This window comes from Electrophorus electricus, chromosome 18 (assembly GCF_013358815.1).
Source record: "Electrophorus electricus isolate fEleEle1 chromosome 18, fEleEle1.pri, whole genome shotgun sequence".
In the NCBI taxonomy this organism is placed as follows: Eukaryota; Metazoa; Chordata; class Actinopteri; order Gymnotiformes; family Gymnotidae; genus Electrophorus; species Electrophorus electricus.
The window spans coordinates 6559347-6584933 of NC_049552.1; the positions used below are offsets into that span (position 1 = coordinate 6559347).

Genomic DNA, 25587 nt, shown 5'->3' on the forward strand with positions numbered 1-25587 from the left:
ACACAACAAAGTAAGCACTACAGATGAGTGCAAAAACCACCAATAGTAAGTGCACCCAAGACACATCACATATAAAGCAGCAAATAAGGTACTAAGCACAACAAAGTAGAGAGGCAATATAAATTACAAGCGGCTTTCCAAGCACCTGCTTCAACCATTAACAAGGCAAACACTGTGACCAGACAAAATGGGCAAATAACAGTGATTCGCTGTTCCAGCATTAACGCCACTATTGTTCTCGTAGTCATGTTAGCATTTTTGGGTGAAGCAATTACTTCAGCAGAAGAAGGTGACTTCCCATAAGCCCTCATGGGAGCTCTGGGTGGCCTCACCTCGTTGACCTTCTTCTGGCCAGGCGAAGGCACTGGGCTGTGGTCAGTACTGTCTGCCTCGCTGTCACTGTTGCTGGCCTCGCTGTTGGCGCTGGCCCCGCTGGCATGCCTGAGCTTTCTCTTCTCATCGCGGCCCTGGTTCTGGTGCTTGTAGTGGAGCACCGCCTCAAAGTTCATGACGGCCCAAGCGTGCCAGGCCTGCGTAAGTCACAATTGCTCAAGTTATTGATGACCAAGAAGGGGCTTTGTGAAGTACTGTTTTGGTATAACAGGCCACATAAAGTGCGACTGAAAGAACAAGTGTACAATAGTATATATTTACCATGTACTGAAATTCACTGCACTGTGTCCGCCTTTTACCATGAAAGAGTAACCCCACGAGGGTAAACTAAACATTTGCCCACAAGATCTCTCTCTATTTTATGTACTGTTGGACAGATCTGTTTCCCCTATACCTCTGTGAGCTGCACTAAAGCCCAACAGAGTTTATGTACTTAATGGGACCAAATTTAATTACATCCCTTCTGAAGTTACACCAAGTGATCATGGTGGTGAAAACACAAGCTTCTTCTGAGTCACTGCCTTATTCTGATGGAACAGTGTGTTTGGAAACATGGGCTGGCCACTTGGTGTAAAAAAAAAAAAACAACCACAATGCTGCCAGGCTACATGTAGCCAAGAAAGGTTCCATCCATGTGGAGTTTCAAGAAAGACACTGAAAGTTAAAGGTATATTTAGCTAAACACCGGTGGAGATAAAGAACGAGGCTTCAAAACTGGTTGACATCAGGGAAACACCAACTCCAAAAACACCACTAAGCCTGGCAGGTAAGGAGTCACACCTTGTACCAGTTTCGGTCATGCTCGGTGGAGTGACTGTAGTACTGAAGCACTTTAGGAATGGTGCTTTCATTGATGCCCTGAAGACTTAGCTGCCATTCACCCAGCTTCAAGAAACACCTGCACAGAGAGAAGAAAACAGATGAGGCAGAGGGAAAGGAATGGGAGAAAAGCGAGAGTGAGCGGAAAGCATCTCGAGTGTTCCCAACTTTGGCTTCACTTGTGAAGAACCGTAAAGGTTTGGTTATTTACACCTTCAATACTTGGCACAAGCTAGCCAAGAACTGTAATGCTACAGAGGTTTTGGATCTTCTGAGACTTTCTGTCTTCCCCACACTGACATTCTCACTGTAATTATTGTTAAAATGCTCATATTGTACTTGCAAGTCCCTATTTTGTAACTGTTTTATAGGCCCATTGCCCAGAATCCCAGGATACGTCCTCCTGATTCTGACTTCACCTGTTCCCCATTACTTGAATACTTTATGCACCTTATTTTTCATAAAAGAAAACAGTCTGTTTTCAATCAAAAATCATGTGGACTATAACAATGCTATCTTAAGGGAAAAAGATGGGTGGAAAAAGTTTTAAATGCTTTTTAAATAGCCTGAGTAGTCATCCTTGGATATTCTTACAGATGACACAGTAGAAACTATTGCCAGCTTTTAAGATGCTCTCTTGTCTCTTCAATCACGTGTCCGTCAGTACCCCATTAACGTTTGCCATAAATCTTGCAGATTCAGGCAGAGACTCACAGAGGTCAGTCAGGCTAGTTCTGTTTGTGTTAAGTAGAATGACCTGGCTGTATGCCTGTGGGACTGAGTGCCTCTCACTCAGAAACACAGGTCCAGCCAAGCGGCTGCATCCACCCAGACAGGGAAATATGGTCCACCTTGCCAAACCACAGTGAACACGTAATGGAGTTAGGTCATTTTATGTAATTCAGTTGAGTCACATGTGAATCTTCTGCAGAGCTGCTACTAGGTTTTTTCAGGTTTTTGTGACGAGGTCATGTCGCTGAGGCACTGCTGGGACCCGTGTGGCACCAGATGTTATCCATGTCTACAAGTGCCCAAGAGTGCAAACGACCATGCTTGTATTCAGTGGTATACCGCTCTCAGCCAAATTAAGTTAGGTGAAGTAGACAGAATGGGTCAATTAGAGCTATCCCTCAACTGTGTTAAGCTGGCTGTTGACTTTGCGTGGTTGATGGCATGACGTGGCATCATTCACGGTGCTGATGTACAAAAGGGATGAGATAGAAAATGTTCTAAAATTAGGACTCAAACGCTTACCACAATAACTGTTTCTGGGGCGTTCTCAATATTTTCATGTAAACACAAAACATACTACTAACCAGCAAACTGTGGAAATGACTGTTATGGTCTTGTCCAACTGCAGGGGGTGGGCTAGCAGGTCTTATCTGCTCCTGTGCGCCTGGCCAAGGCAAACAACCACAAGAGACAGCAAAAAATTCCTGAGAGGACCGTGCGCAGGGAACCAGGTGTGCGCTGTTCCTGGACACCCATCATTGCCGACTTGCTTTTGGGTGAAAGTATGCCCAAGTGTCTGGGGCGGAGGAGCGGAGGGGTGGGGGAGGTGCAGAACCTTATCAGACAGATGTTTCCTCCAGTCAAATTCCACGGATGCTGCACAGTCACGACATGAATGAGCAGCTCCTGGCCATAGCCCTGCGGCTTCCTCCGTGACCTCATCTGTACTGTGCGAGGGAAAGTGGTTTGGCGTTGATGCGATGAATGCATTGCCAGCCAAGGTGACTATATTCCAGCACTTCGTTAACAAGTGGGCTGTGTGTGGCTCTTTGTGAGATCAGCGATGTCTGTGTGGCCCTTTGGTTTGAAACAGGACTCAGTACTGAGAGAGACCTCTGAGTTAAAGCTCTGCACAGGCCATCTGTGTCTACGGTTTGGCCATGGAAAATGCCATGAGACTCCACCATTGTCTCCATCAACCCACGGTTTCCTCTGCCTGTATGATCTCATGCTGCATTCAAGCAACATCTTGGCTCTGAGGTTCAGTTTTCTTGTCAGTCCCCTGAACAACCATCCACAGCAAACATCTTTGTCTTCACAAGTACCATATGAAGTGCTTCTGAGTGCACCGCAGGATTGACACAGGGGATTGGTGCCCGAATGCCTGTGAGCACAGAGGGTAGAATGAAAGGGGGCAGGTCATGCCCGAGCGCGTTAACCAGGGCTGGGGTGGGTGAGAGTGCAGTTCTTTGGCACGCACAGGCTACAGCCAGGTGTGCGTGCAAGTGTTAATGGCGCACATCAGTGAAGCGAAGGGTGACAAGGTAGAGGCTGGCCGTGAAAGAGCAAAATGGCAGAACAGAACAAAGCAGAGCGAGGGAGAGAGAGTGAGAGAGCGCAAGTGAGAGCAGAGGTAGGGAATGAGCATAAGAGAGTTACATTGATGGAAAGTTGCAGAAGCATCCAACATAACTTTCTGTTCTTAAACAGAGTGAAATTTAATTTAAGCCTAACAGAAATTGTTGAAGCAAATCACTTTTTATGAAAGAAAACCCCCAGGACTACACTCCCATTCCTCAAGGCACAGTTTCTATCAGAATCCAAATGAGTTGGGAACAGGTAGATTCAGTTTCTGAGGTATGGGTTTGGATTGACTACTGCTGAACATGAAAGCTTTTCTGCCAGACTGCAGTAGGGAGCAAGGCCATCAGTGCCTCAGCTGTAGGTGTGCATGTTAAAATAAAATAAATAAAAAAGAAAAACATGGCAATGTGATGAGAGATGAAAAATTACACATATATGGATATAATGTGCTGTTATAATGGCAAAGGAAAGATACTGTGTACTTCATGCTTGTAACGCACCCTATTAAACTTTATAGAAGGCGGTGCTTAATGAATAATCACGATACTGTGTGTGTTTAGTAGAGTAAGTGTGTGTGTGTATGAGAGAGAGAGAGACCTAGCCATGAGCTTGTGCAGCTCCTGCTTGTGCTGCTGGTCTTCTGGTGCGATGGCGTGCTGGGCTTGCTGCTGCATGGCCTGCACAAAGTGCTGCATGTGCTGGAATGCATCGATCTACACAAGGGGGTGGGGGTGGGGGGTCAGAGAGGGAGAGCGGGGAAATAGAAATCACTGACATTACTGACGAGGTTCTATGGTTATTGGTGGGAAAATGGTTCATTACGTTCTTAAACCCTCAAGCAGGCTCTCCCGTGTGAAGTACAGACACATTATTTAAATGACTTTTTTCAAGTTACCGTAACAGATGGTACTAACATTATAAAATGGCTGTGTTGTAGACCCCTGTGATTCTCTGCAGTAAGCATCACACTGCACGTGTTAAAGCAGGAGCCAATTTCTGATTTCATCTGCTCCTGGCTACTTCACACAATAATGGTATTGGATCATTAACTAAAGCTTTCAGAATTTTTGTGCCATGGAAAGGCCTAATGATTTGGGAGCCACATGCTCTGAAAACAACCACAATACAGAACGTGCTAGTATTCCACACACTTGGCTCCTATTGAAGTCTTGTGAAAGACACATAGCAGGAGCAGAATACGGTTTCCAGCTCCAGAGGTGCTGCATATGTCCACGGCTCTGACACAGTGCTGGGCTGTTCTGTCCCTATGGGTTTGGCCTCTGGGTCACTTTGTGATCCCCGCCACCGCGGGCTATGTGCAGGCACGCAAGTCTAACACTTATGTAATCTCCAACAGAATAACCCGTGGATAATGAGCTCTGTGATGCAGGAGGCAGTGGTCTGCAAGAGTAGCGAGGAAGGGAGGGAGAGAGGTGATGGAATGGCTGCTACAACCCCTTTTTCCTGCTCCGATGAGTTTCATAATAATCAGACGAAGGCCAAAAACTTATGTCAGAAGAAATCTGATAAGCAAACAATTACACAAGATGAAATGAGAAAGACAGAAAACTAAAAGCAACGTCTGGGCGACGGTCCTCTGATGGATTTGATTCACCCATCTTACGCTGTTGTGACAGCAGCTGGAGCAGTAGTGCTCCGCTACATTCTTCATGGTCATTAAAGTCTCATTTAATTTGGTAACACCTCTGACGCTCGACAGCCAGGCTAACTTGCAGGGCTATGCTGTGTTAAGCTCGCCCAAGTCATTACGTAAGGACAGGAAAGTATGCATAGAAACGCTGCTCCAAACTCCACACACCAGAACAGAGTTACTTCATTACATCGAGGTGTTAAGCTGCGACCTTCTGTGCTGAATTGCCCTTTAGAAACGAGTGGGTAAGCGGTTGCGTATGCGCCTTGGGTAACACGGCAAACATGCTTGGAAGTGCAGAATGAGTTCCCACTTGTTAGCCGCAGTTTGGCTGTGGGAACAAAAAGGTTCTCATAGATGCAGTTTTCAGGAAAGACGACGCTATGGCAACGTAAAAAAAAAACCCTAAAAACACCCCCCCCCCCCAGAAAAAAAGGGGCCGCTTTGTGGCTTTCTCCTCGCATGCAGAGGCTACCCTGCAGCAGTCCTGCTGGGCCGGGCGTGAGCGTACCTTGCGAGCACTCTTCCACATGTACTTCATGTAGGCGTAGGTGACGTGCGGGTGGACCGTGGGCAGGGGGTGCTCCAGCTGCTTGGATGGGTCCACTCCCAGGAGCAGCACCAGAGTCTTGTGGGCCAGAGCCTGAATGTGGAAGGAAGAGTGAGTCATGGGGTTAGGTAAAGAGAAAAAGAACTTCCTGTTCCATTTTCTTGGACATAACATCAATTAAATAACAACAACAATAACAATAAATGAGAATTTTAAAAACGATTTTTCTTTGTGTGTTGGTCTTTAATCACACTTATCACTGAAGTTATTTTTCCAGTGCTCCAGTGGTCTGGTACTAAGAAAACTAGAGAAAACTACTGCCATTTGTCCGGTCTTAAGATGTGTTTGTTTATGAGTTTTTTGTGATTCAAGAATTAAGCCAAAACTTTGACTCCAGAGTGCCGTAAAATGAGAGGCAACAACTACAGCTTTTTTTCTTTAGTCACTACTTCCCTTGGGACATCTGTCGGCCACTCGTTAAAGAGCACCGCACTGAAAACCAAGTGCCCCAAAAATAAACAGCCACAAAAGGCAGTTATGTAACATGACCCTTGACCCCACCGTGGGGTGTATGACCTCAGGAACACTGCAGTCTTTCTCTCTCTCTTTCAACCGCTCATCTGTCACAACCTTTCAGCAGCCCTCACCATTGGCACAGTGAACCAGAGCTGTGAGCTCATGCCTCTTCTGCCCAGTCTTGTGCTTTGTAGGGGTTGGAACTTAAAACATTGGCCTAAAGTTGAACTCACGGTAGATTTTGTCTAATCAAGCAAGAATAATATTTAAGATCACCAGAATCACAGTAAGATAGCACAGACATAAACAGAGGCACATGTTTGAACTCATTGTGACCATTGCACTTCAATAGGGAATAAAAGTAATCAGTTCACTGTAGCGCTTGCTAATTGAAAAGAAATTTCAAACAGTTTTTGCTGATCACTGGAGCTGGCAGGGTAGTTTACTGCAGTGAACAAGAGGCTAACGCCAAGATGACTACAGAGCAAAAATAAATAATAAAATAATAAATAAATAAATAAATAAAACCATCGTATGTATACTGATCACACCCATATTGGTCAACTAAACAGCTAGTTTATCATGGTAATTTGAAGTACTAATTAAATTCCTAATTTTGCTCTTACAAAATCTTACAGTATTTACATTAAGTGTAACAAGTCAACCACTAGTTGGGTCTGACATGAAATGGGTATTTAAGAGTTTATGAAACAGTGTTATCTAGTGATGACCGATTACGGACACCAAAGGACGTCAATAACTATGCTGAACTGCCGAGTTGCCACAGTTGGGCCCCTGAACAAGGACCCTTACCCTCAATTCCTCAAGTTGTACTCAGTCATAAACTGTAAGTCGCTTTGGATAAAAAGCGTCAGCTAAATGCTGTAAATGTAAACGTAAATGACTGATCTAAGATCACTTTGGCCCTGTTAAAAATACTGAGGGTTAAAGAGCAGACATCATCTAGGAACACCTCACCAGTCGGCCACTCTTCCACACAGGCTGGCGTACTTCAGCCAGGTCCTCATGTCCTCGTGGGGGTTGATGACAAGAGAACGCACCATCAAGATCCTCTGCCAGTCCTCCCTATTCGCTGGCAGCCCTGCACACAACACAATTTTTTTGTCCTCATATTTTCCATACTGTAACATCATGGTATTTGACAGTGTCCTAACCATAAGAGTGTTCACTAATTCAGCGCGGTGGCTTAATTAAACAAATAACGGCATTCCAAAGTTCTCAGAAACCGCAGAAGTGAACGCTAGCACTGGATCAGATTTCTTCTTAGATGGGCCATTCCATGCCAGCCCATGGCTGGACGAATCTATCTGGTGCAGGCAGGAGGGATGGATGCTGGACTAGTCTTCTGTGTGGCAATGCAGGATGTCCTCCTGTACATGACAGGTGGCTAGGAAACATTTTTAGACATTTTTATGGAAAGCAACAGAGACTGGAGATGCATGAGGGTATATCAATAGGCAAATGCTTTCAGCATGGTGCACAAGCAGGATTTGAGTATATTAATTGAGTATATTAAGTGTGTGTGTGTATATATATATATATAAAAAACATTTTATGCGATTATAGTTAGCTATTTTTGGAATTTCAGTAACATTTCACTAGGCAGGGGGATTCAGGTATGGAAGAAAGTTTTATTTGATTTAGTTGGTGAACACTAATCACAGATTTATCTTTAACTACAAATGTAGGCAGAAAAAAAAGTATTCATGGCAAAAGTAGTTTCATTTTTGTAATGATTTTGTACTTTTCATACTCACTCAAGTAATTCCTAGAAGTGAACTTTGACTTCTACAGACTTTTCTCTGAAAATGCAATTGTTGATAATTCATCTTTATTTTCATTTTTTTTTTATTTTAGACAGAATGATCACTGCACATTGCTGAAATCTGTCAGCTGCACATCCATGATGTGAATCTCCCTTCCGCTAAATCCCAAAGGTGGCCAGCACTGATATTGGATTGAGATCTGGTGACTGGAGGCCATTTTAGTAAGGTGAACTTATTGTCATGTTCAAGAAACCAGTTTGAGATGATTTGAGCTTGATTTGAGCTTGGCACGTAATCCTGCTAGAAGTAGCCATCAGAAGATGGGTACACTGTGCTCATAACGGGAGGTACATGGTCAGCAAGAGAACTGAAGATGGTTGTGGTGTTTAAACGAAGCTTAATTAAAAGACTCAGTGTGCCAAGTAAATATCCCCCACACAATCTATACCACTAGCCTTAACTGTTGATACAAGGCAGGATGGATAAATGTTGTTCATGCCAAATTCTGACCCTACCATCCAAATGTTGCAGCAGGAATCAACACTCATCAGACCTGGCAACATTTTTCCAATCTTCTATTGTCCAATGTTAGTGAGCCCATGCAAATCGTAGCCTCATAAACACGTCCTGCTGTAGGCCATCTGCTTCAATGTTCGATGTATTGTGTGCTGAGAAATGCTCATCTGTATACCTTGGATGTAATGAGTGGTTATTCGATTTACTGTTGTCTTTTTATCAGCTTGAACCTGGCCATTCTACTCTGAATACGCTCAGAGAAATGCTGCTCACTGGATAGTTTCTTTTTCACCATTCTCTGTAAACCCTAGATGGTTTTGCATAAAAATCCCAGTAGATCAGGACTTTTTAGAATACTCACACCAGCCTATCTAGCACAAACAACCATGCCAGATTCAAAATGACTAAAATCACCTTGGCAGGTTGTCTTGGACCATGTCTATGTGCGTAAATGCGTTGAGTTGCAACCGTGTGATTGGCTGATTAGATATGGAAAAGTCTGTATCTACTGTAATACTGAAAAATGCACCGCTATCTATGGCCAGGCAGATTATGTGAAAAACAGGAAACACATGTCGTAAACAAATGATATTTCCATAAATTGGAGCCATATTTATTTTTTCAAACCATCACATTATTAAATTTTATTTCAGTTTTGAATACGTTTGGCTGATTTTCCTTCTGAAACGAATGCACACAGTGCTGCTTTGACGAGAACATAAAGTACAGTTGTGTGGGTGGCCAGGAGATGCAAGACATACATGCAACAATATTCCAGCAGATGTTAAGGTTTATTGGTTACCTGCAGCCTTTCCCACCACGTCTCCCTGATGATGTCTCTCCTTTCTGGAACCAGTTTGTACTGGATCACTTCCTCTAACTCTGACAGCATCTGACATGACACCATAGCCTTAAAGGGAGGGGACAGGAGAGAAAGAAGGAGAGAGAGAGAGAGAGAGAGAGACACAGAAAGACAACATAAAACATGCCATATCAGTCTCCCATATCCTAAAAGGTGCTTAATTCATTGTGCCCATGGTGGGTTAAAATGATCATTACATAAATGAAATGAAAGAACTTTATCACTGCAGCCTGGAATTCATTCAGAGTAGTATAAACTCTCCCTGCTTGTGGCAATGTGCTTGTGTAAAAACTGCGACACATTAATCTGAACTAAAACCCCACAGGCACAGTGCCCGACCAGAGCTCATCAAACATACCCAAGAGCTTCAGCAACATATTCACCAGGTTTTTTACATTATATTTATGCACGCTTTAGTTTCCAGAAGACCAATGGTGCTGCCAATACAGCCACGCTTCAGTTAATGGGTACGTCAAATCAGATTACACAATATCACTTGTTTACTCTCATCAGAACAATGATGTACACATCAATACACCATGTGTGACTCACTCACCTCAGTAGAGGAAAACGTCATGTCATTTCCATTCATGTGTAGAAATTTATGGCCATTGTTATATAAACCACATGAGACCATGGAGAGGATGAAAAGGGTATGATTTGTTTGCCAAACAGGCAAGAAAACCAGGCTGTTCAAACACAGGGGCTACTTGCTTTGAAGGACTTCAGGTTATTCTGGACCTTGCTATAAAATCATCATAAAGCCACCCATTACTGATCCTTTTGCAAGCTGCTATTCTTCTGGAGCTGACCCGAGGAGTCTTCAGAAGAGGCCACTTTAGAGAGGAGACACATCTTACCCCATAGGCTCTGCTGTAGCTCTCTCCCGCCATGGCTGTCAGCTCGGCATCCAGCAGGTCTCGAGCCTTGTCGATGCACTGAAAATGCACATACAGACATTAAGTGCACAAACTCCAGACAAAAATCAAAACGGGCTATACATCTGCTGATGAATTGAACTGTTAGTATGGAAGAGACTACAGTGCTGAAACACAGCTCTGAGGGTGAGGAACAAGCATTCATCCCCAAGCTGCTGCTAGGATTTCTTCCATCCCATCACTCTAATCCCAGTCCCACATGTCCCAGCGAGATTACAGGCCTGAAATGGCCACTTTCCTCTGTAAAGACACAGGCGGTCAATCAAGACATGCTAGTTAACGATGCTCACATTTTCCCCTCTTTGAAGGGAGCCAGCAGGGCTCTATGGGAAACTGCACAGATACAACACCTGTTTTGTCGCTCCATTAGCCAGTATTTCCTTAATCAGCAGCAAATGAGCCTGTTGTCACCATAACAAGTGCTTTTAAAGTCATTATGAAGGCAAAAACGCTGCCGTCAAATACTAATGAAGCACACGAGCACACACAAGCTCTAAAAGCCCTCAAGCTTTAGCACCTCTGCCCATTTTGATAGGTAGACTCCATCTGGATGTTAACACCTCTCCCTGATGTGGCACAGGGAGCGGGACCTCTCCGAGACAGAAGGCCATGCAGTGAACACAACCCATGCTGGGAAATCAAAGTCAGACATTACTGGTATCTATGCAACTCTCCGCACGCCAGCTGGCAGACACGCTCCCAGACTAAGCGAGCACGGGTTTCGCGCTCTCGCACGGCCCACACCTGCATTCCTCATGCTGCAGCAATTAAACCGCAAAAGGAGAAAGAGCAGCGAAAAAAAAGCAAGAGATGAAGCAGGAGAGGAAGAGAGAGCTGCTGCAGCTGAGGGACACAGCTGTTGCTTCAACGTGACGTCCGGCGATTGCGGCTCAGCCTGATGAGCTGCTTCCAGACGGGCGTGCGGACACACTCGGTGTGCGCACATTTTGGCGAGGAGGAAATGCTGTGCTCTGAGAGCTCGGATAAAGCCCAAGGGTGACTGTGTGGTGCCGTAGATGGCCTTCAGAGTGACACCGGCAGCCGTTACATGGCCAGAGGCGGAGGCAGTGTGAGCTGACGGGAAACAGGGCGCGGCTGCGGCAGGCTCAGCTGCTGAATACGCCAGCCCAGCACAGCAGCAACGCATCGCCACTAGCTCATTGTTCTTCTTGAAAAATTTGAAAGTTACTGTGTGCATTTAGGATTTATCTGTTCCTCCTTCACCTCTGGCCCCTAATGCTATTTTCAAGCCACATTACAGGCAGATTCGGTCAGGACAGTAATGTGTACTGAACACAGAGATGAGACATTTCTGTTTGTCCTAATTCTGACTCCTCGTATGAAGTGCGCTGCTATGGCATGTTGGGATTACCAGCCGTTTTCAGGTAAACATACCCCAAGGACCCTAACAAATACTCCTGCATCTGGTTCATATTTGGGTTTCTGCATGAACTGGGCCCTATTTGAACGACTGTCTTCCTTTTCAGCTTACGGAGGGTAAGAGTCGGGGTCTGGGTTTGATTGACGTGACTTTGGCAATGACTCCACTAGGAACAGCAGCACAGGTGGGGTTGCCAAATATGTGTAGAGGTGGGGCCTCACCGACCAGGCTCCCCGAAGGGCTTGAGTTCACTGTCCAGACATACTCATCTGTTTGTAAAGTTCAATGACAAACATCCATCCTTTGTGTTAAACGGTCAGTGAACTGCGACCGTAAATGTCAAAAACAAAACAAAACAAAAAATCCCCGAAAAATGGGCTGACTTAACCATTTCATGTCAGTGACATGAAACTGCTTCAGTTGGTATCAGAATAAAAACTAGTAGCTTAGCTCTGTCTTCTTGGTTACAGTATGACTACAGAGAGAGGTTAGGTGCATGACTAGGTTCAGAGTAGTTCTAAAGCCAGCAAGCTTCTCCTTAGTGAAGATCAGAGCTGTCACTTACTTGTTGTGCCAATGAGAAGAGGTCCTGGTGCAAAGCAAGCACCGCCCTGTAGAACGCACCATCATGAGTGTCTCTGGGGATCATACAGGTGTACTCCTCCATACTGTCCCAGTGCCCTTTAAACACAAAGCATACCAATATATATCTGGAAAAATATTGAAGAAAAAGAAAGCGAATGAAGCTAAGCTAAACTAATTCAAACAAAGACTCACTGTATTTTTGAAAGTTACTTGAGCAACTCACAAAGATACAAAGAAATGCCTGCTGCTTAACTGCTCTGAGGTGTGATGGCTAGGTTTATGTTAGAAAACTAGCAAAATGCATGTCACACATTCAGTTGACTACTGTAATAAATACATACGTTTACTATTTATGATTCTAAAGAAATGACCAAGTTCCTCAGTCCAGCTTCTTAACTTCTGCATAAAGCTATGAGACACTAATTATGGAAAAGCACTGCAGTAGACACATTCGGGCCTTCTCATGAAGAGTAATTGGTCCAATGCTTGAACTAAACTGAGATGTACAGGAAGAACTTCTCATGGCTTATTACAAACATTTCAGATGAGAGCTTCATCACAGTGCCACATGAAGCGAGTAAGAAGCTGCCATGTTTTGACTCGGGGACCTGCAATAAATTGCGTTTAAATGAGGGTGTCCTTTTCTGTGGTCAGTGCTTTGACAGCAAGCAGCTCTCCTGCTCCAGGCTACAGGAGAGGCCCCGCGGAGACATGACCAGTCTAAACACAAACATCATCTTGGAGATGACTGAATGAGATCTGGGGTTTTTAGTGCCACAACCTATTTTGTAGCTTATGTTATTTATTTTTTTCTAAAGCTTACGCATCATCAGGCTTTTTGTGTTCCCTTATTCCACTAAATGGTGGCCCCACTAAAGCCACACACAGGTATTTTTAGGTATAAATTCATTGTGTTATGTTAACGTACTGCATATTAAATGTGAGCTTTTTATAAAGATAGCAATCCATGCATACCCATCTTAAAGATGCAGGTTTGAATGAAGGGAAATGCGAGTGTTTATGTCTTACCCAGGCCCCAGGCTGCAGCTGCTGCCATGCGTGCCATCTTAGCCTGCGTCTCCTCACTGACCAGAGTCCACTCCTCACAGCACTGCTGGTGGAGCTGACCCCTGGGTGTTTAGAGTAGATACATGCTTTTACTTGGCTTGTTTGCAATTATCATTTCCTTCTTAACCATTTTCCAACACCTAGTTTTAGGGTAAGCCCTACATTAGCCCTAGGCACTAAGGCATACAGGTGTTTAGTGTTTAGTGAAAGAGTTAATGCACTGGAAATACACTGACCCCCCTGTGGTTGGATTCTAATAGCGGTTGGTAGGACAGCCTACACCTGCAGTTCATAAAACACACCAGAAAGACAGAGGAGAATACAGCCTCCTCACTAACAGCCACTGAGTGTATTTGGGTGGAATGATGGCCTGTTTGACCTTGGCTCTGATAAACTGCAAAACGACATGACCTCATATCACAACCTGGAAGACCTGTAAAAACGAATGGCCCCTCTGCACAGGCCCCATATGGGTGTGGAATTGTAGGCTGTGGACCTTGAGCAGACTGTGCGTGTCTCGAGGTTGGCGGGGATCACAGCAAATAAAATGCTTTCCCAGCTGTCTGGAGGACATATTATATGGGGTCGAAAAACAAGGGGAGCTCATTCTATGTGCCTGTGTAAAACATGTGTATGCGCACGCACACACGCACAGGTAAACACATGGGGAGACTGAACAAACTCACAGTGACACTCACATGGACAAATTTTGTACAATCATAACAATGATTCATCCAGGAGTGTTTGACGCCAATTTTTAAAAAGTATTAGTCTAAAGTGTGAACACTTATAGGTGCTAAATATTTTTGCGATATATACTTCTGGAAATTAGTTTAATTTATGGGAGCTATGTTTTGCATATTAGTCAGTTTTAAAGAATGAGGCTTCAGAATATAGTATGGCATAAAACCTGGGCTATAAATTTTTAAAGCTTACTTTAAAAAGCAGTTATATTTCCCACCTATCTAAATAGCCCAAAATGTACTCATTCTCCTACTCTTCATACAAATAAGCAGAAAAACATATCTAAACCCATCACGTGTATTTCTGCTGCTAATGGGGTTCAATGGAAATGGAAAAAGTCAGTCCACACTGTTACTTGTGGCACTGCAGGCTAGTATTCAGACCTGCCAAGATCCTTTCATGGCTTTCAGTGCAGTCATTCTTCTAAAATCAAAGGGTCTCTCCTGTGTCAAGTAAATATAATGCACTACAACATTTTTTAAACAGAATCTTTTATATTTATGCTATTTTAATGGTTGGCAAAAGTAAAATATTTGACACTTTTCAAATAAAATTTGAGAAGAGAGAGAACTGATGGAACCATTTGTGATTTTGGTAGCAATTACAGGTACGTAGTGACACTGAACCAGATTCATATTTTCACGTTATGATCAAAACTATTCTTATTTTCCACAAGGGTAACTTATTATCCTCTCCAGTTTTTAATCATATGGTGTCCAACTTCAAAGATCTGGATTCAACATTGCTGTAAGGTATTCCTTAATATCCTAAAAAAATACAAGCTGGTTCTTTGCCGACCTGACGGTTCCCCGATCAGTATCAGACTACTCCTAGACGCCTTCTTAGAAAAATTCTGAAGGTGGCACGCGAGTGCGTCTAAGTGCGTCCAACTTCACCGTACACACCGTCCCACCGTGCTTCCCAGCAAACACATGCTGCTCACTGGAAGTGGTCAACATTTTTTCCCCAATTTCTTATGCCCAGCCACTCTGGCCATTCTATCATGCGCCATTTCTAGGAATGAAGCGTTCACAGACAAAGAGAATCTATAACCCCATTTCCTGGCTTTTTTAAAAACTCATTCACACTCAAATAATCTTGCTGTTGATTGCGGCAATTGAATGCTAAACAAGGTCTGAACACATTGACATGTCAGGGGATGATGGGTAAAGAATAGGTTGTGCTATGATAGTGCTATAATAAGCAGAATAGTCATTTATCTTGTTTTCTGAACAAGACAAGAAACTTATTGCAAGTAAAACAAAAATTGCATAATCTTTTCTAAAATTACTTGTCATTAATAAATAAGTAAATATGTAAGTAAATAAATAAATAAATACATACATACATAAATGGACAAATGTACATTACCCCAAATCAATTAATTAATCTATAATTAAATAAAAACTGTCAAAACAAATTCTCTGAACAAGAAACAAGATAGGATACTTACAAAATCACATACAAGATACCAGAAACTTAGCCTATACACCTATTTCAAGTTGCGTTATTAACCACTACCCTTCATATCTGTGATTGTAAAGCCGCTTTTATGTAGTAAGTTGATGTGTGCACCTACCATTCACCCAAAGCCTCTAAACAGCGCATGCGGCCCAGAATAAGCTCTGGGTCCTCCTTGTTCATGTCAATCTTCTTATCATAGGCGACAAGAGCATCTTCCCATTCGTGCAGCTTTTCATACCATGTGGCCTGGATCTCCTAAAAGGGATGAATGAGGTAATGTGGTAAAATAAACATAAAAGCCTGTGATTGACTAGTCACAATATCCCTATAGGAGCTGCATATAAACTTAACTAGAAATATTTTTAGTACATTTTTCACATTGCATATTGAGTGACTGATACCACAAAATTTATATAAATGAATGTGAAAAATAACATTCAGAAATTTAACTTTCAAAACAGACTCAGGTTCAAATTAAATCATAGCAGACTTGTTTAGAATTCAAAAGTACAACTTCTTGAACGCACAGAATAATGAAGCAGTAGGTGCAATCTTGAAGCCAGTGGGTGTGGTTGCTTCCTATGGTAATTGAAAGTGGTTTGCTTGAAGAAGCGGTTTGTTTATAGAAGCCCATGCGCACTGTCCAGAAAGACTGCACAGAGCTCCTGATTCAGCATGAGCCCCCCACAGCTCAACAGGCCTCAGCCCACAAATCGGCCTAAAGTCTGATGCTCTCTTGTTATTTTCTTAAAGCAAAGGTAAAATAAATCAGAAGGGCTCTCACTGGGAGGTTTTCAATCTGGCGGCACTGGGTCTTGGATTTATATGGTGTTAACAGGGTATTCCCAGATAAACAAACACGCGTTTATAGACGCAGACATTAGCACGGCCAGCAGAGGGTTCATTTTTAGAAGTATGGATGACAAGCATTCAATTTAAAGCTTAAAGGTGATGACGATAAAAGGCATCATGTTCAACACTCAATTAACATCTTTACAATGCGAATATATTTTGGTGACACTTTTACAAAACTGATACTGCACATATCCAATATGAAATATACAACTACACTAGTAGTCATTCCATATTACATCTCTCTCCATCTTCTCTATTCAATTTAACAGCACTTTTTGAGACTCCTCAACCTCGACTCCCTAAAAAAATAAAATAAAATCATAGAGTGGCATGTAGGTTATCACTTTCATCCATAATGTAACATTTTCATGCTAAATGTCGTAAACATGTTCCGAAATTTATAGTCCTGGTGCTTTTCTGGAAACTGACCTACAGGGGAATTTTGACATGACCTTTTGCGGTCTGCTTACTGACAAGGTAAGAAAAACGCCCAGAGGGAAAGAAAAGGTTCAGCTCAATGGGGTCTTTAGCTAAGCGTCACCAACCATTCACCCCTCACATAATGTTCTCTGGAAGCATTTACTTGATTTACAGAGAAGCACATTAGATGCACTCAGACTTGATCAAGTGCCAACTACCAGACGCCGGTTTACGAGAAGCTGGAAAGTGACACACTGGGCTGTGGAGACTGGATAATTACTAGATAACACTAGTCAACAAAAAAATACCTGTTTATTATGTATTTTTGCACACTGAATGTAAATATGTTTTCAGAATTTCACCATCGCCCATAGTTATTTTGGTGTACAGTTATACTTGCACGTCATTACATAAAGTATGGAAAAGTATTATGAAGGAAAGCGGATTCTCTCCCCCCCCATGATGGCAGACTATTGCTGGACACTGAAGAATGTTCCTGAGGCCAAATATACTCAAATATCATACACTGCATAATTTATAAGTACCTTTTTGTAGTGTAATAACAGCTCTATTTATGAATAAGTAATGTATACCTAATGCAAAACTTAATTGCCCTGTCACTTAAAAACCACGCATGATAGAAAGTTTCTAAAAACTGTTTTCAGAGTAAAAAGCACCATGACGTTCCATGTATTTTAGTTTGTGAAACAAACAAACAAAAAAAGTTTACATTTTGTTGCCCAGAGTGTAATAGTGAAAGAGGACACATTCGATTTCAGAGATGCATCATGTGGCAATGGTCTCATGTAAGATCAGCAGGCTGCAGCTCGATTTAGTCACTGCAGAAAGTTCATTTTAAAGACACAAAAAGAAGCCGCTGTAAACGTGCCTTTTTATGCTGTGCCGTCTTGCAATGTGCTTCCAAATGCCCACTCTAAGATAACTCAAGGTTTATGCTTCTTGAAGAGCACAAGTCTGTCTTGCTATCAGCACCTCAAGCCAGCTCTCCTTGTAACCGACGCACACGAGTACAAATTTTGTACAATTGGTCTTGAAACAATTAGGTAGCATGCAGAAGCAATCACGTCTTAAGAGAGATGTCCTATCTGCTGGATTATGCCACAGATGTGGAAAATAGCTGCAGTCTTTCAATGCATATCTTTGTTTATTGGTGTTATTTCATATCTGGACTGCATCGCTGTGGACACCATGAGGTGGTCTAAGAAGAAACAACACCTGGATGTTAAAAAATGTCCCACCTCCATCACCAAAACAGAAGCTTCCTACAAATAAATGGATCTCAGTCAAATACCTGCCTCTTGTCCAGATCTATCGCATTTTGCTACTTTTTCTACCACAAGCATAACAACTGAAAATACTGGGTCCCAGTGTCGAAATGCCTCAATATATTCTTAGGCCATTCTGTATATTTTGTACACTTTTTATACTTTCTCATAGATCATAAGAAAGGTTCCTGAAAACTTGCATGTATAATGTCATCACCAAAGAGCATCTCAATCAATTGTATTTATATAGCACTACTCTCAGACAAAGCTATAAAGTTAAAAGCAATAAAACACAAAAACAGAGAAAACGCCTGCAGTAAACTAACAACCTGTAATCATCACCCTTGAAAGACCACAAGTGGATTTTGTGCAATTAATTAACAGAGGCCAAGGAATATGGAAGTCTTATACAAGAGTGGAGACTATTTCATAATCACCCTTCCACTTCAGTTTTGTCCTCGTGACCCTCCAAGAACTCCTGATTTGAGTACTTTGGTAATCGTTCACTATCATAAGGCACTAGCAGGTCACAAATACATCCCGGTGCTTCCCTTTCCAGTGCCTGATAAGTGTGAACCAGTCATTTAAAATTGATCTTATACCTCTCTGATAGCCAGTGAAGTGTGGCCAGCACTGGACTAATGTGGCTGAGTTTTTAGTCAGCTGGAGCTTTTTCAATGTCACTTGACAAAGGCATGACAAAGGATTACAGTAATCCAAATGAGATGACACAAATGCATGAACAACTCTCTGTGAATCCTGCAATAATAACAAAATATTAATTTTGGGGAAAAAAAAACATGATTGAATAAGTTTCTTTATATGCATTGAGAAACTTAACTGAGAGTAAAAATAACAACCACATTTTTTGGAGAAGGATTGACTTTTAGTGCTAGTGGACCAAGAGCTTTTGAGAGAGCACTGTGGCCATTAATCAGGAATTCCGTCTTGTCCTCAATTAACTTTAAAAAGTTACTATATAACCAGTCCTTTATAGCTGCAATGCAGTCCAGTAGATTGGATACTCTACAGAAGTCAGTTTGCTTCATAGATAGATAGATGTAACTATGTACTCTGCATAAAAATGAAAAGTAATATGAAAATGTATAATTAAATCCTCAAGCAAGAGCATATATGGAGGAGATAAAATATGGTTAAGTAAATTTAGCCAGGGTGGACCTTTTTTCGCCATCTGATACTAACATTTTCTATTTGATAAAACTAAAACCACTTTAAAGCTGTTGCTTTTCTAAATCCATTTCTTAAGACCGATTAAGAGTACTGTGCGCAATCCTGTCAAATGCTGTACTATGATCCAATAATACCAATACTGAGGCCTGACCAGAGTCAGCAGACTCAACATTTAAAAGTTTTTAGCAGAGCCATCTGTGCTGTTTCTTATAGAAACCAGATTGAAACTTCAATGTGTGTGTGCTTTCAATTTCTAAACAAGTTAGAGACCGCTATTTACTCCAAGATTTTGCAAATAAAAGATAATTTTGCAGTATGTCTAAAATGCTTAGAGTTGGGTCAAGACCATATTTCTTGAGAATAAATTGAACTTTAAGGCACTCTGGGACATGGCCAGAGAAATTAAGTAAGTTCACCATTTAATTGTAAGTAAGTTCATTACTTACAGTGAAATATCATAAGAATTTGAGGAGGACGGCAAGACAACCTCTTTTAACTCGATAGAAATTTCACTGAACTGATCCAGGAGTCTAGGATCAGAACTAAGAGAAACCTCATATAAAATGGGAGGTTAAATATTAGCTCTAATGTCAGGATATTATTAAATATAATATTTATTTACAAAAAAATAATTCACTTCAGGTCTGGCCTCATTACACCAATAATTAGTATCTTAATTTTTTGACAGCCCTGTAATACTGCAGTTCCTGATATGTGCCACAAGTCATACTAAGTGGGCAAAACTCTTCTGAGCATTTTTTTTTTAAAAAGGTGGCTGTGGAACTTATGCCCTGAACACAGAAATGAGATGGGTGCAAATACGTGGACAGGAATGGAGAAGAGCTCTCACCAGCTCGCCGAAGTGCTTCATGGCGTACTCCAGCACCCCTGATGCGGCCTCTGGCTGCTGCAGCTTGTTGTTGATGCTGTGAAAAAGTAAAAGACAAGAGCGTGGTTGAGTGCGAGCCCGTCAACACTCCCAAGCACCTGAGAGTTGCTGCTGGGCTTGACGGATGGTAGCTGAGGTCAGCCATACACAACAATCAAAACTCTAGACATGGAAGAAACGATTTCCAGACGGCACCTCCACTGCATGGGTGACGGGGCTAGACTCTAAATGTGGAGAGCAAGAACTGTACTGTGAAAAACCAGTCCAGAGGCCTTCAGACCTCAGTAGAGTCTGAAACCTCTGCAAGATTTCCTGGGCTGACCGTGGGTATACATGCATCGTAGCAATAGTGACTGCCTGATTACACAATTATAAAGAATGCTGGTCTTGATTAGGGTTAATTAAATATGTACACAAACCTGTTGGGAATTTGTATTGCAAATTTCTTGAGAACACTTTAAATAAAACATACACATCTTGGATTAACTGTCTGGCTGTCCATCCTTGTGTGAGAGGTTTATCAGACCTGCTGCCAAGCCACATTTCCATTATTCACAGAGTCAAACCGGACTGCAAAATGATTGCAGTCATAGTGCCTTATGTGCCTCATCATTGCTTAAATGAACAATTTTGTTTTCAGTTCTTCTGTAGAAGATCAGATGCTTTGAAAATAATAATAAGAAGAAAGAATAAGAACTTGGACTGGTGAGGCCCAGGAATGAGGAGCTAGTACCTGTCAGCTTTATGAGATAAATGAACTATCGTCCGTTTCTGTCATGTCCTCGATCCCTTTAACACTTATTTGAAACCTCCCCATCTGGAAACACTCACGTGCAATGCAAGGATGCATTTTCCTCAACTACAAACCCCATGTCTGCTTGTACATCTGCAAAACTGTAGCATTTTTAATGTGTCTGTAGGGGTTACAAGTATAGGAGGTGAGAAGCTTGACAGTTGTTACAGAGAGAAATCTATACTTAAGAGAGCGGTCTACACATAGATGCATGAGACCCCTGAAGCCAGTCTCATTCAGGTGCCCCATGCAGGAGAGAGGCAAAGACCATTAAAGTTCTGAGAAAAAAATCTTATTTTCTTTTGAGCAAACAAAGTTGTGGGAAAAGGTGTTTTAACTGTCTGAAATTGTCTGGATTTCTTGCTTTCAAAATGTGATCTAATGTTTTGACAAAACTGTGAAGATGATTTCACAATGATGGTGTTTGTTTCTCTCTGGATGTTTAATGTAATTTGGGGAAATAATTTAAAATGTAAAAATCACTAAAATATTTATAAAAATCCAATAAATAATTTAATTCTTAATAACCAATGTTCTGGGTATTCCTTACATTCTTTTATTTGATCAAGCAAAAGAAAACTTAAATCATATATGAAGATAAAGTGCCATTTGAACATTTCTCATTATTATTCAAATGTAATTGGCACATATATTACTATTTTTCTTAAGTTAAAACAGGTTTACAATGACCCATTTTGAAAATGAAGATAAACCCTCTGAACAGAACACAATCATCTAATAAAATGCTGTATCGTCTAAGAAGACCACTTGGAATTCAAAGAATACATTCAGAAAGTCTGCTGGTTTTATAAGCCACAGATTGTGGGTCTAGCTTTCTTGAACAAAGAGCCAGTATGCTTCCTCAATGAATATTCCCATATTCCCAGTGTCATTGCATCGTGCATTTGTTAAGGGCTCTTTTGTTTGTATAATGTAAAACGTATAATGTACCAATAAAACTTGTACAATGACCTATGCAAAAAGCTGGAATATTGGAATATTACATTTCTCAGCTTGCAAATACTGCAAGGACAGTCTCTTTACTGTTATAGAAAACATCTTAGGTGCAGCAGTAATGCCACAGATTAACTATCCCTGTCAACAGGACCTAATCATTTGTCAGTCAGGAACTCTCTCCTCTGTGTTTCCACAAGGATAGCCTGTCTGGCCAAGCTCATAAAACTATGCATACATAATGTACAACACAATATGAATGAGACAGGCGTCATATGGAACTTGCATGAAAGTAAGACCACTCATCAGAAGGATGTGTTTCATAAACTGAGAGGGTAAACACAGAAGACTGGTCATCTTGACCGCACTCTTCAGTAAATATTTCAGAAAGAATACAAATGGGCATAACATAAAAATCAGATAACCTTCTTTGTGACTGAAAAAGCAGAAAGCTGAAAAGCCAGGGGCAAGATAACAGGGAACTAAAGTCACCCTTCAAGTCAGCTAATCTATAAAAAAGTATAACGATCTTAGCAGCCTACCTCATACTGTGTTTGGAGTAATGCCCAATCTATTATTTCTAATCACTGTTTCATAGCCACACATCAAAGAGAACTTAAAAGAGATGAGGACATGAGATTTCATCAATGGTCCACCACATCTGGATATCAAACCAGTTGAAAGCTTCAATCTCTCAAAGATGAGTATAAACATCTGTCCTGGTTGTGTGATAAAAAATAAGTGATGAATAGAAAAGCATGGACAGAAACAGGCAGGAGGAAGGGAGAAAAAGATAGTGAGGCACCTGGGGAGACTAGAGAGAGAGAGAGAACAAAGATTTGAGTTAAGATGATATATAAAACCCACAAGGAAACAGGCTATAATCGCTTAGGTTAAGAAGGAAATTGTATTTAAAAAACCGATGGGCAGGATGAGTTTTTTTCCACAGCTTCCATCATAACCCTTTTCTGCCAATTCCCTCAACCTCAACCAATATCAAAGTCCACATGGGGAACAACCTCAGAATTCTACTTTATGGGAACACTAGCTGACTGTTCACAATCTAATGACCTCTTCATTTCTCACACTTGTAATTGCAACCGGTCCTTCAGGTTGCCAGCCTGAAACCCATATTTTTACTACTAAGTAAAGACAGTATAGGAGATTGACAGCTGATATCGAATTATGTTACATAACACTGCATGTTATGGGTTTTAAAGACGCTGACAACATTTGGTTTTACTTATGGTTTACAACTCAAGGTGGATCAACTGTGCCAGTCTTCACATTTTACTCTACTGACATATCTGCTGGCTACAACAGTCTGCCAAGCTATTACAACTACACTTGGAGACATCTCAGACAAACCAGGTGAGGGGAGCTGAATGAACACTTCATAATATGCAAGTGCTTTGGAACACACGGGTCCAAAGGCCAGCAATAGATTAGAGGATATATAAGGGCTATAAATGATGGTTGTGGGGGATCCAGGGGACAGGCCTAGCACTCTGACTCCTGCCATTTGGCCCATAGTGCTGTACACAGCTGTGAGCTCAAATGACCCGTCCCTCGTTGAAAGTCAGATAGCATCCTCAATTATAGCCCTGCACCCAGACTGGCATGGTCTTTAAGACATGGTCTGAATGTTGTCTGGTGAGGGGAAAAAAAAAAGCATTATTTGAACTCAAAGTAGTGGTGTTAAAAAAAAATACAGTACTAAAGGTACTTCATTAGAAAATCTATGACTTTAGTGATTATGCTCTGAGTCCCATAACTGCTTTTCAATGTGCAATTTTAAGAGGTGATTTTGAAGAGGTAAATTTCATAACGTTCTTCAATTTAGGCTTAAAATGGAACAAATCATAAAGGTATGACTCAGTTCATTTTACATGATCAGTGTTTCATGAGAAGCGATTATCAATGGAAAAAAATTCCACAATTTATTGGAAAAAGCACAGAACTTGCATACTGCTGGTAAGTAACACAATACTGCATTCATTATACCAAATTATACAACATCTTTTTCTCGCTTAGACATGTCGGAAACAGGATACAGGAAAGAATTTTTTCTTTGTTTGTTTTTTAAACAGATTTTCTTAGTCCCAATATGCTGAGAAGTTTTGTTTTTTTTAATTGTTATACATATAATGTTTACAGTGCTAAACTATGATTTTCTAATAATAAATGAATGTAAGAAATAATGTTTTCTTTTAAAATAAACTGCATCAGTAACTAAGCAATTAAATGAAACCCCAACTGACTAATTTTGAAAAGTATACCCATATCTGTTCTTATTTGATTTGTATGCTACTGAGGATTCCAGTTGCTGGATTTGTTTTCAGCAAAGTATGAGCCAATGCATTTTGTCCTTATTCTTTGCATGCAAATTCTGCACAAATAGCATGTCATTTATCATCAAAGTGTTATGTAATGAAACAGTGGGTTTAATAATACAGTAGCATCCAACACTAACAATTTTTTATTGAAAGAACACCTCCCTGGAGCATCCTCTTCCAAAGAAAGTGGAAACCCACCTGCAGCTGCCTAACCTGACATCACAGCCAGCAGCAGCCCAGAACCTCAGAACATATTTTAATAGGTATACTTTACCAGTATTAACTGGAAATTCAGTCTGACCATAGCCCTGAGAGCACAGTACAATGGTAGTGTGCTAATAACCTATGAAAAGAGCGAGGAGCTGGGGGCTTGCTGGACCCCAATGACAATGTGTAAATGTGCTGACTCAGATGAGGGGCAGAGGCGAGAAGTCTCACAAACCTGAATGAGACGCAAGAACAAGAGTGCATATTCACTACAATACAAAAATGGGAAAATATCCCATTTGTTAAGGTTTGGCTGGTAAATGTGAGGCAATAAAATTATTTTGAAAATCAAACCCGGTACTGTATCTGAGTGAGAATACGGCTCACTGTGGTAATAACTTGAGGCTGCTCAGTTTAAAACCCAGCACTTCAAACAACACTTCTCTGCCCTGCCTGATGAGAAACCACAATTTTTTCCATTGGTTTTTGGTTGACTTCTGATTATACAGATGAACTAATCCTGAATAAGCCCTGTCAAAAGCTTCAGCTGTATGGGGTGTGCTGATGAAAGCAAGACTCTGCATGTATCTGACATTGCTTTTTTGCCAAGCTTCACACTCATGGCAGGTAAAAGTACTGGAACCACAGCCTGATTGCAATCAATAGAATTCCAGAAAGAAAGGTTATTTTACGGACACCCGATAAAGTATGCTGGTCTGAATTAATGAACATGGGAGAAATTTCCATTAGTTGGCTACTGACAGAAAAGACATGAAAAGCACTGGCAGAAAGTGAAAAACTTCTGTCATGTAAAATGTCAAGAGTACCATAAGGCTGAAGAACAAAAAGTGATTAATTATAGGATAATTAGATGGAGATTACTAAATGGAATATAGTCCAAAGATCCCTGACCTGAAAAGGCATTTGTAGACAGATAAAGAAATCCCTTAACAGACCACTTGTTCTGTCAAAGAATTACAGTAATAAATTATCAGAGTACAGTCCAATAACCACAACTGTATTAACCTGACTTTGAATTTTTTGGGTCAAAAAATCTTTTTGTTCT

At 41.4% G+C, this 25587-nt stretch overlaps 1 protein-coding gene across 1 annotated transcript in view; it reads right to left on the minus strand.

Moving 5' to 3' along the window:
• The window catches only part of mtor (mechanistic target of rapamycin kinase), a 73378-nt gene that overhangs the window by 9181 nt on the left and 38610 nt on the right, over positions 1-25587 (minus strand). The window contains 13 exon segments of the mRNA XM_035536463.1: positions 333-530; positions 1174-1291; positions 4126-4241; positions 5691-5822; positions 6179-6221; positions 7224-7332; positions 7335-7347; positions 9351-9458; positions 10271-10348; positions 12295-12410; positions 13344-13444; positions 15706-15845; positions 20193-20268. Coding sequence (XP_035392356.1) covers positions 333-530; positions 1174-1291; positions 4126-4241; positions 5691-5822; positions 6179-6221; positions 7224-7332; positions 7335-7347; positions 9351-9458; positions 10271-10348; positions 12295-12410; positions 13344-13444; positions 15706-15845; positions 20193-20268 — 1348 coding nt within the window.